At 41.8% G+C, this 17,895-nt stretch overlaps 3 protein-coding genes across 4 annotated transcripts; 2 read left to right on the top strand and 1 right to left on the bottom strand.

Moving 5' to 3' along the window:
* Window positions 1–2,665: 2,665 nt before the first annotated feature.
* LOC141772408 (tubulin alpha-1A chain-like) lies at window positions 2,666–6,027 on the top strand. The gene is made up of 4 exons (XM_074643351.1): window positions 2,666–2,823; window positions 4,090–4,312; window positions 4,415–4,563; window positions 4,656–6,027. The coding sequence occupies exons 1-4, from the start codon at window positions 2,821–2,823 to the stop codon at window positions 5,634–5,636; spliced, it is 1,356 nt and encodes a 451-aa protein (XP_074499452.1). The 5' UTR covers window positions 2,666–2,820; the 3' UTR covers window positions 5,637–6,027.
* Window positions 6,028–9,014: 2,987 nt separating this feature from the next.
* LOC141772406 (tubulin alpha chain-like) lies at window positions 9,015–11,712 on the bottom strand. Its single transcript, XM_074643348.1, has 4 exons — window positions 11,559–11,712; window positions 10,510–10,732; window positions 10,270–10,418; window positions 9,015–10,161 (listed from the first exon to the last, which is right to left on the bottom strand). Exons 1-4 carry the CDS (start codon window positions 11,559–11,561, stop codon window positions 9,181–9,183), a joined length of 1,356 nt encoding a protein of 451 aa, XP_074499449.1. The 5' UTR covers window positions 11,562–11,712; the 3' UTR covers window positions 9,015–9,180.
* Window positions 11,713–13,427: 1,715 nt separating this feature from the next.
* On the top strand, window positions 13,428–16,025 carry LOC141772407 (tubulin alpha chain). Of its 2 annotated transcripts, XM_074643350.1 has the most exons (5): window positions 13,523–13,584; window positions 14,042–14,114; window positions 14,326–14,548; window positions 14,640–14,788; window positions 14,881–16,025. In XM_074643350.1, the coding sequence occupies exons 3-5, from the start codon at window positions 14,428–14,430 to the stop codon at window positions 15,859–15,861; spliced, it is 1,251 nt and encodes a 416-aa protein (XP_074499451.1). In that variant the 5' UTR covers window positions 13,523–13,584; window positions 14,042–14,114; window positions 14,326–14,427; the 3' UTR covers window positions 15,862–16,025. The 2 variants fall into 2 exon arrangements, with proteins under 2 accessions (XP_074499450.1, XP_074499451.1); XM_074643349.1 differs by lacking the exon at window positions 14,042–14,114 and having other exon boundaries at window positions 13,428–13,584.
* The last annotated feature ends 1,870 nt before the right edge of the window (window positions 16,026–17,895 follow it).

The raw sequence follows: 17,895 nt of genomic DNA, 5'->3' as shown, positions 1-17,895 counted from the left end.
CATCAGATAAAAGAGGAAGGTTGCGTTATCCTTATTTACATAAATTTATGAGCAAAGATTTTGATCCTAATATATTTTTTTGGAAGAACGTCGCAAGAACTGTCACAGAGGTCCACGTGGTTGTGTCGCATACTGATATACATGTTTTGGTTGTGCAAATCAAAAAGAAACACATTATAACTATTCATGATTTCTATAAATGTGGCTTCTTCTTTCACATGCAGATATAATCACAAGTAAACGGATTGTTATTCAAAAGCATTTTAGTACAGTGTTAATGCAAATTCGTTTTAAAGCCACTAATTTCTTTAACTCATTAACGCAATTTGCGATTTTCAGATTGACAGTTTTAAAGCTAGAGTGATGATACTGATACCATATGAAACTAAAAAGGAATCCATTGGTCCCAACCATGTCATACTAGCTTGTCACGAGGGAGGTTAATTAACACTCCAAGCTTACACTAAATTTTGGCGAGGAAAAACTGTCATGGCCATTTTCAAAGGGGTCCCTTGACCTCTGACCTCAAGATATGTGAATAAAAATGGGTTCTATGGGTACCCACGAGTCTCCCCTTTACAGACATGCCCACTTTATGATAATCACATGCAGTTTGGGGCAAGTCATAGTCAAGTCAGCACACTGACAGCTGTTGTTGCCTGTTGGTCTTGAGTTTGCACTGTTATGATTTGAGCATATTTTTTCATGCTAAATGCAGTACCTGTGAGGGTTTCTTGACAATATATGTCATTGTTTTGTGTTGTTAATTGATTTGAAACAATAAATATATACAGACATTTGCATAAAGCAAGCATATTTGCCCACTCCCATGTTAATAAGAGCATTAAAAACTTGAAAAAATTCCCTTTAAGATAAAAAATGTGTGTTTAATTTGCGATTAAACGTGATTAAATATTTTAATCGATTGACAGCCCTACATTTTTGCTATGCAGACTTAGGGATGTTTTCTTTCACTTTGTATTGCCATTTGTGATGATTTTAAGTTAATATTTTAATGGTATTGTTATTTTTATGGATATTGCACTTATATGTAAAAAATTGTATTTAAAAGCAGATGTCATATGTTGTTGATTTGATGGTGTTGAAAATGATTCACCAAAAAGTAGAAAAAATATCTGATTTCACTGTGATTGTGGCTGCAGGTCTGCAGCAGCCACTAAAAACCCAGATCAGCTTCTCTTGACTTTGCATCTCAAAGTGGGTTATTTTAAGCCACCTCACATTCATAGAGGTATCATTTCTGCCTCCGGGACAACTGTCGTCATGGAGTTTCCTTTGGTGTTAGCAACCAAGCGGCTTAACTGTCTGTTAGTTTGCTTTTCTTTTCTTTAGGTCTACTAGAGAACAGTTTATGGTCTTTCTCATTGAAAGTTGAATGTTTAACACAAACAGAGCTGCTATACGCACATCCAGTTACATTACTGTCCCTAGAAGAAAGAATGAGGTTTTACATGAGCAACAATGTGTGTGAACAAAAGAGCTGTCTCACATTGATGCATCTTGTGTTTGCAGAGGCCACACCCTATTATCATCCTCATGCATTTTTTTTTTTTCATCAGTTCTATGAGAAGAGGAGGACACATGCACTTGTAGGTGAGAGGATGTATGTGTTTCCCTACAGACACTCAGGACATCAGGCTGAAAGATTTTTTTGGGAAAGAAGAGGTGGCTGAGGTGCCTCACATCCCCCCACAGAGGCAGCTGCACTGCAGCCCGTTAATGCTGCCATTTAAGCTGGCCCACGTGACTGCCAGATAAAGGCGGTCTGTGTGGATACTAGGCTGTATCCAGGCAACTCCGTTATTCATTTCCTAGCAACGGTTAAATCTGGGGAGGAGGGCTGGGGAGGAGGGCTGCAGGGGGGTTGGGCGTCTGCGTGGATCTCTGTGGCCTACATGTCCCTCATCTCTGACAGGGTAGTTTGACCCCCTTATCTATGATAGACAAAATAAATAAATAATAATAAATAAATAATAAATAAAATGCTGGAATATAAAAATCAACTGCTGCTACTGCTCAATAAAACCCACTGCCGTCATGTTTTCAAATAATATGTGAAATGATTGACTGCATGATATCATATATAGCTATATAGAGGACACATGGTCAGAGCAAAAATGCCCCAATATATAACTAAAGGCAAAGGTTGTCTGCACTATTTTGAACCTGGAAATAGGGTTCAAACATTTTGCATGAAGTGCATATGCATTTCTTGATATTGTCACAGTGCAGAGGGTAAAAAATAACACATTATACCAGCATCCCAATCTTTTTGTAAGATTTGTATAACTCTGCAGTGTGGAAGCATCATCATCATCATCATCATTTGTTTAAGATAAGATAAGATAAGATATTCCTTTATTAGTCCCGCAGTGGGGAAATTTGCAACTATTATAATATAATGATATATAATTTATGCTGTGGAAGTGCATTGAAACTGTTTCCTGTGTGTCAGGGTGGGCCTGTGTGGTACCAGCATGCTGAAAGTGAGACAGCATTTCTCCTCAGAGCCGCCATCCTTGCGGCACAATAAGTGGATGATGTCTTGTTTCGGGTGTGGTCTGGGAGGCGGGCTGTAGAGCGAGAGAGCCGCTCATCCAATAGGAAGCCGCGGATAGCCTCGAAGCGTCAGACTGACAGGGAAACTGACCAATAGCGTTGCAGCATCCACCGGCGCCGGTGCTGCATATATACAGTTGTCCATCCTCATGTGCGCCATTATCTCTTACATCGACCTCATAAACTGTCGAATTGTAAGATTCACTGTCTAGGAGCTTCAACCGTCCACCACAGAACAAAATGGTAAGAACATTTAATAACCTTTGATAAAGAGACATAGCTGAGGTGTTTTTAGGGATGTGAGGAGGATGTGAGGGAGGGGACCTTAATGGAAAAGTGGTAATAAGCTTGAAACGTGTAAAGTAAAATTCTTAAACAAGTCGTTTTAATGATAAATGTGTCATTTATAATATGAGGTTTGGTGTGGGGAGATATTAAGGCGGTGCGTCGGATGGGGAGACAGCTAGCTGGACAAGGCAGACTGAACAAAGGAGGTTTTCATCAGACTGTAATGTGGACTGAATGAATAATGAAGCTCTGTGCAGCCCTGGTCAGTGCTGACGGGACAGGGAGGATGCTTGTACTCCAGTCCCCATCACCCAGAGACAGCCTGTCCTCCACACCCAGAGACAGCCTGTCTGTGGGGGAATGGGTTAAGTGGTGCTGGTCAAAAAGGAGGTTTATCTTCTGTTCTTATAACTGGCTCCTATTCTCTGAACCAGACTGAACTTTTTCGAAAATGGTAAAATGTTATAAGGGTTTATTTTTTTTTTACATAAAACTCCCATCACTCTCATCTGTTGCCATGGTGATGGCATAGCAACAGCATCCACAGGTGAGCCAGTAAAAAGTTGAGCGGCTGTTGCTAGTCAAATTAGATTATGAAAATGATAGCAAATTTCAGTCTAAAAGCCTACTTTTTCAACTCACAAATGAACACCACTTTTATAGTTTTTGAAGCATGAATGCAATTGACAGAGGTAAAAAGCTAGCGTTAGGCTATAAATGAACTACACCACGGTCGCATGACTTCACGTCACCACCACTAAGGCAAAGGCGGACTTAGTTGGGTCATCTCCAGCAATTTCGTGACTGTGCAGAGCAGAGGTTCGTTTCTCAGTGGATTTGTTATCTATGAAAGACAAAAAAAAAAAATGTAAACCCCATGCCCTTTGCAAAAATGCAGGCTAACTTTGTAAGAGCCCGAAATCCAATATGGCTACCATCGGCCATGTTGGAAATGATTTTCAATGGTTTGGCCTACTATGCTGAACAGTACATGGTTTCTGTGATTTTTTCGGTCGAGTGATTCATAAAAGGTGTCGTTTTGATGATTTAACCCATTTTTGAATTAAGACTGTTTGATTTATAAATGAAAACAAAGCTATTTTAATAACTTTTAAAGTCAAATTAACACTTTTTTCAGTGTTGAAATGCTTTTTCTTTTCCAGTGTCACATGTCTAACATAATAGGGTAAATAATATTTCTTGTTTTTTTATTTCCTCCAGCGTGAGTGTATCTCCATCCACGTCGGTCAGGCTGGTGTCCAGATGGGCAATGCCTGCTGGGAACTTTACTGCCTGGAGCATGGGATCCAGCCGGATGGACAGATGCCCAGTGACAAGACCATCGGTGGAGGAGATGATTCCTTCAACACCTTCTTCAGTGAAACTGGAGCTGGAAAGCACGTCCCCAGAGCTGTTTTTGTTGACCTGGAGCCCACTGTGATTGGTGAGTATCATCTCTTTTGGCTGAACATTAATTTAGGCAAATTAAAAGTGAAATATCTCAAAATTTTAGACAACAACTGATTCAATGTTTTTGCCTGCTTAGATGAGGTGCGCAGTGGGATCTACCGCCAGCTCTTCCATCCTGAACAGCTGATCACTGGCAAGGAGGATGCTGCCAACAACTACGCCCGTGGACACTACACCATTGGCAAAGAGATCATCGACCTGGTGCTGGACAGGGTCCGCAAACTGGTAGGTAACTTGATATGTTGCTCTCTAATTTTAAATTAAATGACATATCTGTATCTCATATGTGATCAGTGTCTCTCCTTCTCTGTCCTCAGTCTGACCAGTGCACTGGCCTCCAGGGCTTCCTGGTTTTCCACAGCTTCGGAGGTGGCACCGGCTCTGGTTTCACCTCCCTGCTGATGGAGCGTCTGTCTGTCGACTACGGCAAGAAGTCAAAGCTGGAGTTCTCCATCTACCCAGCTCCCCAGGTGTCCACTGCTGTGGTGGAGCCCTACAACGCCATCCTGACCACCCACACCACCCTGGAGCACTCTGACTGTGCCTTCATGGTAGATAATGAGGCCATCTACGATATCTGCCGTAGGAACCTCGATATCGAGCGTCCTTCTTACACCAACTTAAACAGGCTAATCGGTCAGATTGTGTCCTCCATCACTGCTTCCCTTCGTTTCGATGGTGCCCTCAATGTTGATCTGACCGAGTTCCAGACCAACTTGGTGCCCTATCCCCGTATCCACTTCCCTCTGGCCACTTATGCCCCTGTCATCTCCGCTGAGAAGGCTTACCATGAGCAGCTCTCAGTGTCAGAAATCACCAACTCCTGCTTCGAGCCAGCCAATCAGATGGTGAAATGTGACCCTCGCCACGGCAAATACATGGCTTGCTGCCTTTTGTACCGTGGTGATGTGGTGCCCAAAGATGTGAATGCTGCCATTGCCGCCATCAAAACCAAGCGCACCATCCAGTTTGTGGACTGGTGCCCCACTGGTTTCAAGGTGGGCATCAACTACCAGCCACCCACTGCAGTTCCTGGTGGAGACCTGGCCAAAGTACAGAGGGCTGTGTGCATGCTGAGCAACACCACTGCTATTGCAGAGGCCTGGGCTCGACTTGACCACAAGTTTGATCTGATGTACGCTAAGCGTGCCTTTGTTCACTGGTATGTGGGTGAGGGTATGGAGGAGGGAGAGTTCTCTGAGGCCAGAGAGGACATGGCAGCTCTGGAGAAGGATTATGAGGAGGTTGGAGTCGACTCTGTTGATGGCGAGGGAGAGGAGGAAGGAGAGGAATATTAAAAGGGACATAAAGGCACTAGTTATACAGGAAACAATTGATTCCATTCGTCCTTATATACATTCCAAAATAAATGTCTGTCTATTAATTAGCAGTTTTATTGTTCAGAATAAAACTCCTGGAAATGTAAATTTTAATGTTAATTTAATGGGAAAGGAAGGGCCAGAGAGGACATAAGCTGGTTGTTAGGCTGGAGCTTACGCTTTCGAGGGTGAGGAAGAGGAGTATTAAAAGGGACAGAAAACACTATTTGAAACAGGAAACAATTGCGTCAAATAAAGGCATTTTCCAAAAAAAAAATTTTGTCTATCAAATACAAGTTTGACTGTTCAGACTAAGCCATCAAATAACATGTCTGTTTGACTCTGTTCTAAATAAAATTCCTGTAACATATGAAGTTGTCTGTGTTATTTCTTTTTTGGTTTAAGAATGAAAAATAACCTTTAGTCAGGACACCAATAAACATTACATGTCAAGTTGTGCAGAATACATACAGTAACCATAGTGTTTACATTCTACTTTGAAATGTTTGAAATGAGCGTCATAGTTTGTAGTTAAAACTACATTCAACATGTTTGAGTTATGGCTTCCCTCTAGATTTACAGTGTTTTCTTCCAAGCATGAGCTTTGATTTATAAAGAAAATGAGGCTCTATGGTTGATATACCTAAGATATTAAATTTATGCCCAATTACGCATGTCATTGTTTGATCTGTGAAGGCTTATGCTATACAGTATATTAGCCTTTTACATGTTAAAAAGAAATGTGTGAATGTTATTGCTACAGAGCTCTTAAATGTATCCTAATCCCAGTGAAGAATCTGTTATCTGTGGGAATTGCAAGGTCATATTGTTTGATCCTTTCAACAGTAACAGCAGCTTCTTTAAGTGTCAGATCAAGACACCATAAGCATTTCATTTCTGTGAGTTAATGCACTAGTGCACCTGCCACTCAGAAATGCTCTAAAACGAACACTAATCCCCTCGTTAGAAGATGAGACCTTAACCATTTGTGGTACTGCACTATTTGCTCCTCACACCATCTCAGGACACATCAGCATCCGTCCTCTACAGAGACAGAAAATCTACTCTGATTAAATAAGAGACGGGTGTATCTTTTTAACCTTGAGTTTTTTCTGTCACCAGTGTATATTCAGTATCAGGGTTTTTACTGGATCTCATAAACTCATTAAAAAGTAACATTAAAATGATGGTTTAAATATGAGCTGTAGTTGACAGTCACTATTAAGTGAACAACCTAAAAATAGATAATTAATATTTTGTTTTCAAAAAAGTGTTTTTCAATGACGCATTTCAAGTTTTTTATAAGCTTAGTGTAAGTTTAAGTGTGTATTCTGAATTCATATAAGTCTGTTTCAGATTGAAAATGACAAAATGGGTAGACCTTAAACTATGCAGGTGGGTTATTATTTTTGTAAGCCAACCAAGGCCTATTGAAAGAGTCACGCGTCATCAATGCGTCATAGTTTTGGGGGTACAACACATGCGCAGTCAAATCTGGTCTGTACTCGCCGAAATTGAGCCAATTGCAATGCACGACCGCAGCTCCAGTTACACTGCTCATCTGTTACACCCCATACCCCAAGATCCGTGTCAGCCAGTGTCCCAGCCTCCTTCAATAGGCCTTGAGGGCAACCAGGAAGTTAGTATCGCACCCAATGAAAAAACAATGGAAAATGGGGAAAAAAAGGATCCATGGCAAACAAAAGTTAATGAATACACACGTTTTGATCAGCAAGGTAATCTTCACAAATGAACACCACTTTTATAGTTTTTGAAGCATGAATGCAATCGACAGAGGTAAAAAGCTACAGTAGGCTATAAACGAACTACACCACGGTCGCATGACTTCACGTCACCACCCCTAACGTAAAGGCGGACTTAGTTGGGTCATCTCCAGCAATTCCGTGACTGTGGAGAGCAGAGGTTTGTTTCTCAGTGGATTTGTTATCTGAAGTTAAAAAAACTAACTTTGTAAGAGCCTGAAATCCAATATGGCTGCCATCGGCCATGTTGGAAATGATCTTTTCAAATGTCTAGCCTACTTTGCTGAACAGTACATGGTTTCTGGGACTTTTTGGGTGGAGTTATTCATAAATGGTGTCGTTTTGATGATTTGACCCATTTTTGACCTTCAAATCCATGTTGGCCGCCGATTTTCAACTCCAAAAGGTCGATTTGTAAAAGTTGTTATAGAGCCTTCATATTAGGCTTTAATGAAAGCTCTGCTCATGCTGCGTGGAGTTTTGAACAGTAAAACTACAAATAAGTACACAGAGATCATCTCAGAGGTCAAAAGGGTCGACGTTTGTAGTTGATGAGAAACAAACCTTCGCTCTCCATGATCACTGAATCTCCAGAGTTGACCCAACTAATTTCTGAGTAAATTAAATTGAATGATAGAGGTGTTTATTGGGACACATTGGCATACATGTGTACATTTTTAAGCGTCTTTGAGATCCTTAAAAAGCGCTATATAAGTTTAATATATTATTATTACATCAATGTCCACTTAATGGATGTGCAAGGTATTTAACAAGGTATTCAACCTCAATTTGCAACTTTACAATGATTACCTAGTCATTTAACTAATGGTATGCTACGCTTCATCTGAATCTTTTCTAAATGCTTCACGTGTTGTCAAAATGCTTCTGTTTTTATCTGCATGTGTTTTCTTAAGTTGTAGTACATTGATTTTACTGTTGCTATTCCTGCCAATTTATGAATGCTATGGTCATGAATGAATGAAAGAAGAGCTATAGTAAATCCCACGTTTTTTTATGATATTTTGACCAAATTGCCTTCTCTGCAGTCTAAGTTTGATGGTTAACAATCTTGCACAGACTCAAATTCAAATGCAATGAAACCACAGGACCACTTTTGCTTTAAAAGTAATGTTTGCATAATTTAAACCAAACTAATTGCTATATGGCCCTGGCCTGTATTAATAATAATGGAAAATTCTGCATTGACAAAGCAAACTGTGTGCTCAGACAGAATACTGTTCAGGGGGATTAACAGTGTTTCTATGGGGAACAGAAATCATGTGGATGTTGTGAGTTGGTTAGTGACAGGCTGTGTATTATGCAGTTCCTATGCCTCTGATATCTGTTAGAATAACCAAATGCAGGCTATGTAGTGGAGAATACACCCATCCTTTTCTCTTTATAGGTTGTTCACCCACAGGGACTGTCTACTACAGCTCATATTTAACACAAAGAGACACATTTGTACTTGGGTTTTTCTTTAGGGGGGAAAGGTGGGGATAGTAGGTAGAGGTATTGTTTATTAGTGTCCTGACTAAAGGTTATTTTTCATTTTTAAACCAAAAAAGAAAAAGAAACAACACAGAAAACTTCATACGTTACAGTAAATTTATTTAGAACAGAACCAAACTGAAATTTAATTTGATCACTTATTCTGAACAGCCAAACTTGTATTTGATAGACAAACATTTCTTTTGGAATGTATTTAAGAACGAATGGATTTAATTGTTTCCTGTACAACTAGTGCCTTGATGTCCCTTTTAATATTCCTCTCCTTCCTCCTCTCCCTCACCATCAACAGAGTCGACTCCAACCTCCTCATAATCCTTCTCCAGAGCTGCCATGTCCTCTCTGGCCTCAGAGAACTCCCCCTCCTCCATACCCTCACCCACATACCAGTGAACGAAGGCACGCTTAGCGTACATCAGATCAAACTTGTGGTCAAGCCGAGCCCAGGCCTCTGCAATAGCAGTGGTGTTGCTCAGCATGCACACAGCCCTCTGGACCTTGGCCAGGTCTCCACCAGGAACTGCAGTGGGTGGCTGGTAGTTGATGCCCACCTTGAAACCAGTGGGGCACCAGTCCACAAACTGGATGGAGCGCTTGGTTTTAATGGTGGCAATGGCGGCATTCACATCTTTGGGAACCACATCGCCACGGTACAAAAGGCAGCAAGCCATGTATTTGCCGTGGCGAGGGTCACATTTCACCATCTGATTGGCTGGCTCGAAGCAGGAGTTGGTGATTTCTGACACCGTTAATTGCTCGTGGTACGCCTTCTCAGCAGAGATGACAGGAGCATAAGTGGCCAGAGGGAAGTGGATACGGGGATATGGCACCAAGTTGGTCTGGAACTCGGTCAGATCAACATTGAGGGCACCATCGAAACGAAGGGAAGCAGTGATGGAGGACACAATCTGACTGATCAACCTGTTCAGGTTGGTGTAAGAGGGACGCTCGATATCGAGGTTCCTACGGCAGATATCATATATGGCCTCATTATCTACCATGAAGGCACAGTCAGAGTGCTCCAGGGTGGTGTGGGTGGTCAGGATGGCGTTGTAGGGCTCCACCACAGCGGTGGACACCTGGGGAGCTGGGTAGACGGAGAACTCCAGCTTTGACTTCTTGCCGTAGTCGACAGACAGACGCTCCATCAGCAGGGAGGTGAAACCAGAGCCGGTGCCACCTCCGAAGCTGTGGAAAACCAGGAAGCCCTGGAGGCCAGTGCACTGGTCAGACTGAGGACAGAGAAGGAGAGACACTGATCACATATGAGATACAGATATGTCATTTGATTTAATATTTGAAATCAAAATTAGGAATGGATCCCTCCTGAAGTTACCCACCAGTTTGCGGACCCTGTCCAGCACCAGGTCGATGATCTCTTTGCCGATGGTGTAGTGTCCACGGGCGTAGTTGTTGGCAGCATCCTCCTTGCCAGTGATCAGCTGTTCAGGATGGAAGAGCTGGCGGTAGATCCCACTGCGCACCTCATCTAAGGAGACAAAACATTAAATCAGTTGTGGCTTACAGGTTACACTTTAATTTTCCTAAATTAATATTCAGCCAGAGGTGATGACACTTACCGATGACAGTGGGCTCCAGGTCAACAAAAATAGCTCTGGGGACGTGCTTTCCAGCTCCAGTTTCACTGAAGAAGGTGTTGAAGGAATCGTCTCCTCCTCCCCGAGTCTTGTCACTGGGCATCTGTCCATCCGGCTGGATCCCATGTTCAAGGCAGTAAAGCTCCCAGCAGGCATTGCCAATCTGGACGCCAGCCTGACCGACGTGGATGGAGATACACTCACGCTGTCGTGCAGAGAAAAAAGATTTGGATCAAAGATTCTGTCAGATCTCACGCCTAAAAAAAACACATTTTTAAATTCATTGTTGAAATAGAAGAGCTGAAAACAATATTTATTTGATGAAGAGATGAAGAGTTTTTGTCAGACAGCCTTTAAATGAACTGCAAAATGGCAGACCATCATAGACCAGTTCAATTCATTCTCCCCACCCTGCATGAAAAGCCTTTACTATTATTATATTCTAAGACATCATGTCTGTTTAAGGTTCAGTCTATCATTTATTTTACAGGAACACATGCCTTCTCTGCTTCTCTTTGCTGACACATACGATCGAGTCTATTACATGCAGAATTACTGTAGAGAGAGGATTATGTAGGTCAGACATGTTGCAGTGTGCTGTCTCTTTAAAAAGCCCCATTCACATCCTCCACTGGGAATACATGTCTCCCATTCATTTTAATATTTCTTTACAGTACGCTAAATAATGAAAAAAATAATAATAAAAAAAAAACAGGATGACAAATTAGTAACAAAATGAGTGCAAAACTAGTCAAGCTGATCAAAAGAGTTATGTGGGGATTAGAGGATTAGACGTCGGTTTGCAGTGCAGAAATAAATTAGGCTACATTTCTATTAAGCATGAAAATCAATTTCATGTGTCACATCAGCAGCCATATTGGCAATTAAACAATACACAGCCATGATTCACTGCAGTGAAGAGAACAAAGGGTGATGTCAGAGCAATATGATATGAGCTACCTCCTTTATTCCCCTTCTCTTAGATTCTCCAACAATAACCCTGAGAATATAATATCTCAAATGTTACTTACCATGATGGCTCGTCGATATTATGCTATGTAATGAGACAAGCCAGAGGAGTGTTGGTGTCAGAGGGGTGCGGTGTCTGAAGCTGATCTTCTGATGCACCACGCTCACATACTCTGCCTCTTCAGGAGAACAGGTGTAGTGCACGAAAAAAAAATAAAAACTCCACCTCCTTCTGCCGCAGTAACTGTTTCACATCCAGAACCAGAACAACCAAGATACTGAAGCTGAGACAACATGACTGGGACTGAGATGATTTGTTGATGTGTTGGTCCTTGGGGCCAAATTACAGGAAGTTTAGATTATTCTGGGACCAGGAGGTACCCACTCAATTTATCTGGTTGTGGATTCACAAAACACACATACTTTGTCCTTACAGTGATGAGATGTTTTCTGCTCCAGCCACTTGGAATAGTCTGCAAAAATAAACTGCATTGTTGTCATTTAGTAAAGATCTTTTCTTCGTTTGGTGTGTTTTTCTATTTGCATGTTCTCAGCTTGTTGAGCTTTCAGAGACACTGTAGTATAGGCATGTAGGCTACGGTACAGTCTGAACTTGGAAGGTCAACAGATTTTGGTGCAGGTTTAACAGGTTGGTCTACCACCTTCATCAAAATATTTCTGCCCTGCTAAAACCAGCATAAAACAGTAACCATAAAATGACATAAGACCACTAACCTAAGTTGGTATGTATTTACTAAAAATAGTTCTCGTAGTATTATTTTGTGAGATGGTGGATACTAGAGCAAAAGTTTTTTTGGCTCTGCGCCGGCGACAACCATGCCAGAGGCATTATGTTGTTGGGTTGTCTGTCCGTTCGCCCGTCTGTACATACGTACATCTGTCCGATTCTCAGGAACGCCTTACGGATGAACTGATTCGATTTTGGTGGTCAAAGGTCACTGTGACCTCACAAAACACGTTTTGGCCATAACTCAAGAATTCATATGCTAATTATGACAATTTCACACAAATGTCAAAAAGATTAAAATGATGAAGTGATAACATTCGATCCTCGTTTATACTCCCGAATGGACGCGTACACGGACAGCTGCAGACACCACGGACGCATAGTAGTTCCAGTTATACTGTGAATACTGCTCCGGATCGTCACACTATATACCACATATAGCGTATAGTGGCTTCGTGGACAGGTCCGCGCGGTCACAACAAATTGCTGGTACTTGGACGTCAGCACACCAGCCAATGACGAAATTAATTTTAAAGTCACACGGAGCAAAGCGGACCCTCATGTACTCGCCACCATGGTCATCAGAATGCCAATCTACAATGGCCCAATATAGCCTATCCAGATTTCTTCTAAATATATTAAATTATATAGGCTACGTAGCAAATTTGGTGCTTTTATCATAAAATGAACAATAGGTTTGCTGTGCCGCCCCACTATTACTATTACCTAACCATAACCAAGTCCATCGAGGTTAGAAACCTCTTTTGCAAGCCGGAGACCTGGATAGATAATAATACTATATAATGTCAAAACCAGACACAATTTAAAATGGAGTAATTTACCAGAGTTTACAATGGTCTTGAATTCTGCCAGAAATATCAGATTCATCAATGGGATTTTTTTTGCAGACTATTCCACGTGGCTGAAGCAGAAAACATGACGTTTTTCCCCATCACTGTAGGGACAAAGTATGTGTGTTTTGTGAATCCACATCCAGCTAAATTGAGTGGGTACCTCCTGGTCCCAGGATCATTGAAACTTCCTGTAATTTGGCCCCAAGGACCAACACATCAACACATCAACACATCATCTCAGTCCCAGTCCTGTTGTCTCAGCTTCAGTATCTTGGTTGTTCTGGTTCTGGATGTGAAACAGTTACTGCGGCAGAAAGGAGGAGGAGTTTTTTTTTTTTTTTTTGCGCACTACACCTGTTCTCCTGAAGAGGCAGAGTATGTGAGCGTGGTGCACCAGCAGAGCAGCTTCAGATACCGCACCCCTTCAGACCGCAACACTCCTCTGGCTTGTCTCATTACATAGCATAATATCGACGAGCCATCATGGTAAGTGATATTTAAAAAATTATATTTATCATATTTATTATATTCTCAGGGTTATTATTTGATAATCAAATAGAGTGGGAGTAAAGGATGTAGCTCATTAAGATATTTCTCTGACATCACCCCTTTGTTCTCATCACTGCAGTGATCATGTCTGCGTATTGTTTAATTGTTGAAATCGCTGCTATTTGACGACTATAAGACCTTTGCTGTAGCTTTTACATAAATATATAAAATTTGGGGCACCTTGATTTGAAAAAATGTTATGCTAATTTATACATCTAATTATCCATTTTTAAAACCAAGCCTTCTAAAATATCGGTTTACTAATTACTTTAAAGAAATATGAAAATGAATGGGAGACATGTATTCCCAGGTGGAGGATGTAAATGTGGCTTTTTTAAAGAGAAGGCACACTGCAACATGTCTGACCTAGATAATCCTCTCTATCTCTCTACAGTAATTCTACATGCAATAGACACGATCGTGTGTGGCAGCAGAGAGCAGCAGAGAATCCATGTGTTTCATGCAGGGTGGGGACTGGGGAGAATGAATTGAACTGGTCTATGATGGTCTGCCATTTTGCAGTTCATTTAAAGGCTGTCTGACAAAAACTCTTCATCTCTTCATCAAATAAATATTGTTTTCAGCTCATTTATTTCAACAATGAAGATAAAAATGTGTTTTTTTAGGCGTGAGATTTGACAGAATCTTTGATCCAAATCTTTTTTCTCTGCACGACAGCGTGAGTGTATCTCCATCCACGTCGGTCAGGCAGGCGTCCAGATTGGCAATGCCTGCTGGGAGCTTTACTGCCTTGAACATGGGATCCAGCCGGATGGACAGATGCCCAGTGACAAGGCTCTGGGAGGAGGAGATGATTCCTTCAACACCTTCTTCAGTGAGACCGGAGCTGGAAAGCACGTCCCCAGAGCTGTTTTTGTTGACCTGGAGCAAACTGTCATCGGTAAGTGTCATCACCTCTGGCTGAATATTAATTTAGGAAAATTAAAGTGTAACTTGTAAGCCACAACTGATTCAATGTTCTGTCTCCTTAGATGAGGTGCGCACTGGGACCTACCGCCAGCTCTTCCACCCCGAACAGCTGATCACTGGCAAGGAGGATGCTGCCAACAACTACGCCCGTGGACACTACACCATTGGCAAAGAGATCATCGACATGGTGCTGGACAGGATCCGCAAACTGGTGGGTAACTTGATATTTTGCTCTCTAATTTTAAATTAAATGACATAACTGTATCTCATATGTGATCAGTGTCTCTCCCTCTCTGTCCTCAGTCTGACCAGTGCACCGGCCTCCAGGGCTTCCTGGTATTCCACAGCTTCGGAGGTGGCACCGGCTCTGGTTTCACCTCCTTGCTGATGGAGCGTCTGTCTGTCGACTACGGCAAGAAGTCAAAGCTGGAGTTCTCCATCTACCCAGCTCCCCAGGTGTCCACTGCTGTGGTGGAGCCCTACAACGCCATCCTGACCACCCACACCACCCTGGAGCACTCTGACTGTGCCTTCATGGTAGATAATGAGGCCATCTACGATATCTGCCGTAGGAACCTCGATATCGAGCGTCCCTCTTACACCAACCTGAACAGGTTGATCAGTCAGATTGTGTCCTCCATCACTGCTTCCCTTCGTTTCGATGGTGCCCTCAATGTTGATCTGACCGAGTTCCAGACCAACTTGGTGCCATATCCCCGTATCCACTTCCCTCTGGCCACCTATGCCCCTGTCATCTCTGCTGAGAAGGCGTACCACGAGCAGCTCTCAGTGTCAGAAATCACAAACGCCTGCTTCGAGCCAGCCAATCAGATGGTGAAATGTGACCCTCGCCACGGCAAATACATGGCTTGCTGCCTTTTGTACCGTGGTGATGTGGTGCCCAAAGATGTGAATGCTGCCATTGCCACCATTAAAACCAAACGCTCCATCCAGTTTGTGGACTGGTGCCCCACTGGTTTCAAGGTTGGCATCAACTACCAGCCGCCCACTGTAGTTCCTGGTGGAGACCTGGCCAAAGTACAGAGGGCTGTGTGCATGCTGAGCAACACCACTGCTATTGCAGAGGCCTGGGCTCGACTTGACCACAAGTTTGATCTGATGTACGCTAAGCGTGCCTTTGTTCACTGGTATGTGGGTGAGGGTATGGAGGAGGGGGAGTTCTCTGAGGCCAGAGAGGACATGGCAGCTCTGGAGAAGGATTATGAGGAGGTTGGAGTTGACTCTATTGAGGGTGAGGGAGAGGAGGAAGGAGAGGAGTACTAATACGTAATTGTAACTGGAACGTGTCAATCCTAAACAATATGCAGGAGCAGAATGTCTTGCATCTGTATTTAGATGTGTAACATTAAGTTTGTGTTCTGTAGTTGTCAAAAAGTAATTTCAATGGTTTATGGATTGTCAATAAATTTGGGGAAAATTACAGGTTATTACTTCTTGTATTCTTTTTCATACTGCACTAACATCAAATAAAATCTTATTCTGACATTTGTTCAGATTAGACCCAAATAACTGCCATACACACATAGTAATATGAAACAATATGGTCACAAAGCTTTGTGCAATTTTGTGCAATCAAATTCAGACAGAAGGATTCCTTTGCTAATTGATATTTTAATGTTTTAATGACTGTGTAACAATCCAGTGTGTGAATTTGAATTCACATTAGTTTTTTTTGTGAAGTTAAGACTAAATTAATAGAAACAAATATTGATATATGACTAAAAGCCTTTATGATTTGGTATAATTAAGTAGAAAACATAATGGTGATGTTTGCGTTTCCATGACTTATTTTAGATGTTTAAAACAGTTTGTGTTGAAGTGAAGTGATTGAAATACGCAACAAATTAAATGGAACTATTTCTAATTATATGGAGACCCCTGGTGGCAGTGTTGTGTGAGAAAAAAGGGTGTGACCACAATTGGCTTAATATGCCAAGCAGTGGTTGTAATAGCAAATAGCCTTTGTCTTTAGAAGACATTTTGATATGCTACAGAGGGGAAAAACACAGGTGTAAATAATAAAAATTAAAATAAAGTTCTGTCTCTGGGTCCTCGCATTGTGCATTCCATTATATATGACTAGAATTACCGCCTCACGGTTGTACGCCTCCACCAACCAGTCAAGTTACAGTTAACGTCCAGGTCTGTCCAAAATGTCATCACTTCATCATTTTATCCTGTTAGACATTTATGTGAAATTGTCATGATTAGCATATGAATTCTTGAGTTATGACCAAAAAACATGTTTTGTGAGGTCACAGTGACCTTGACCATTCACTTTTGGCCACCAAAATCGAATGAGTTTATTCTTGAGTCCAAGTGGACGTTTGTGCCAAATTTGAAGGATTTCTCTCCAGGCATTCCTGAGATATCGGGGTTCACGAGAATGGGTTGGATGGATGTACGGACCAACAGACATACGAACGTACAGACGGATGGATGGATGGATAACCTGAAAACACGATGCCTCTGGCCACGGCTGTCGCCGGAGCGGAGGTATAAAAAAGGGGTAGGCGTATTGTTAGGTCGACTGGAGAGGGTGGCTTGAATGCACTTTGTTAGAATGCCGGAGCCGTCCAGGAGGCAAATGAGGAGAAGTCCACGACAGGATGGCTTTTCAGCATGAAAACATTTAATCTTTTCTTTCACAACGTGCACACATGTTGGTAGTGATGATACGTGCTGTGCCGAGGCTTCGGAGCGTGTGTCGAGTAATGCAGGAAGTTTTCTGTGAAGCGCATATCAAGACTTGTATCCTTTTAGACAAATGACATCATTGAAGACGCCCAAAGCCAAAATACAGTTGAGAACTTATTATTCCTGAATAAAAACGAATAATGTCCATCTATCATTTTCCTTTAGTTACACAAGCACATTCACTGCCCTGTGCCCGGTTAAACCACTGCCACATATCGGGAATATATCTGCCTGTTTTACTCTATTTGACCAATTCGTGTGCATATGAAGCCCAGATGAAGCCCAGATGAAGCCTCTTGAGATGAACCAATTTGCTGCAAAGCTGGATAGCTTAAGTGCTTCATGAAGCTTCATCTCGCCATCACCACATGTTGGCCTCCACCTTCGCATTGCCCACTCGACTGAGATTCACCTGCGTTATATAGGCTGTTCAATTGGCACATACCATTCCCGATATTAAATACAACACACAAAAATACAAAAACATACAAATCTATTTACACAAAACCATTAACCCAAAATATAAATATTCTTAATAAATATATTCACACCTAAATATCTTTACAAAATAACAATAAATATTTCACAAGAATAAATACA

Source organism: Sebastes fasciatus, chromosome 8, assembly GCF_043250625.1.
Source record: "Sebastes fasciatus isolate fSebFas1 chromosome 8, fSebFas1.pri, whole genome shotgun sequence".
Lineage (NCBI taxonomy): Eukaryota > Metazoa > Chordata > Actinopteri > Perciformes > Sebastidae > Sebastes > Sebastes fasciatus.
The sequence above is the reverse complement of the archived record's forward strand: the minus strand, read 5'-3'. Positions and strand labels throughout refer to the sequence as shown.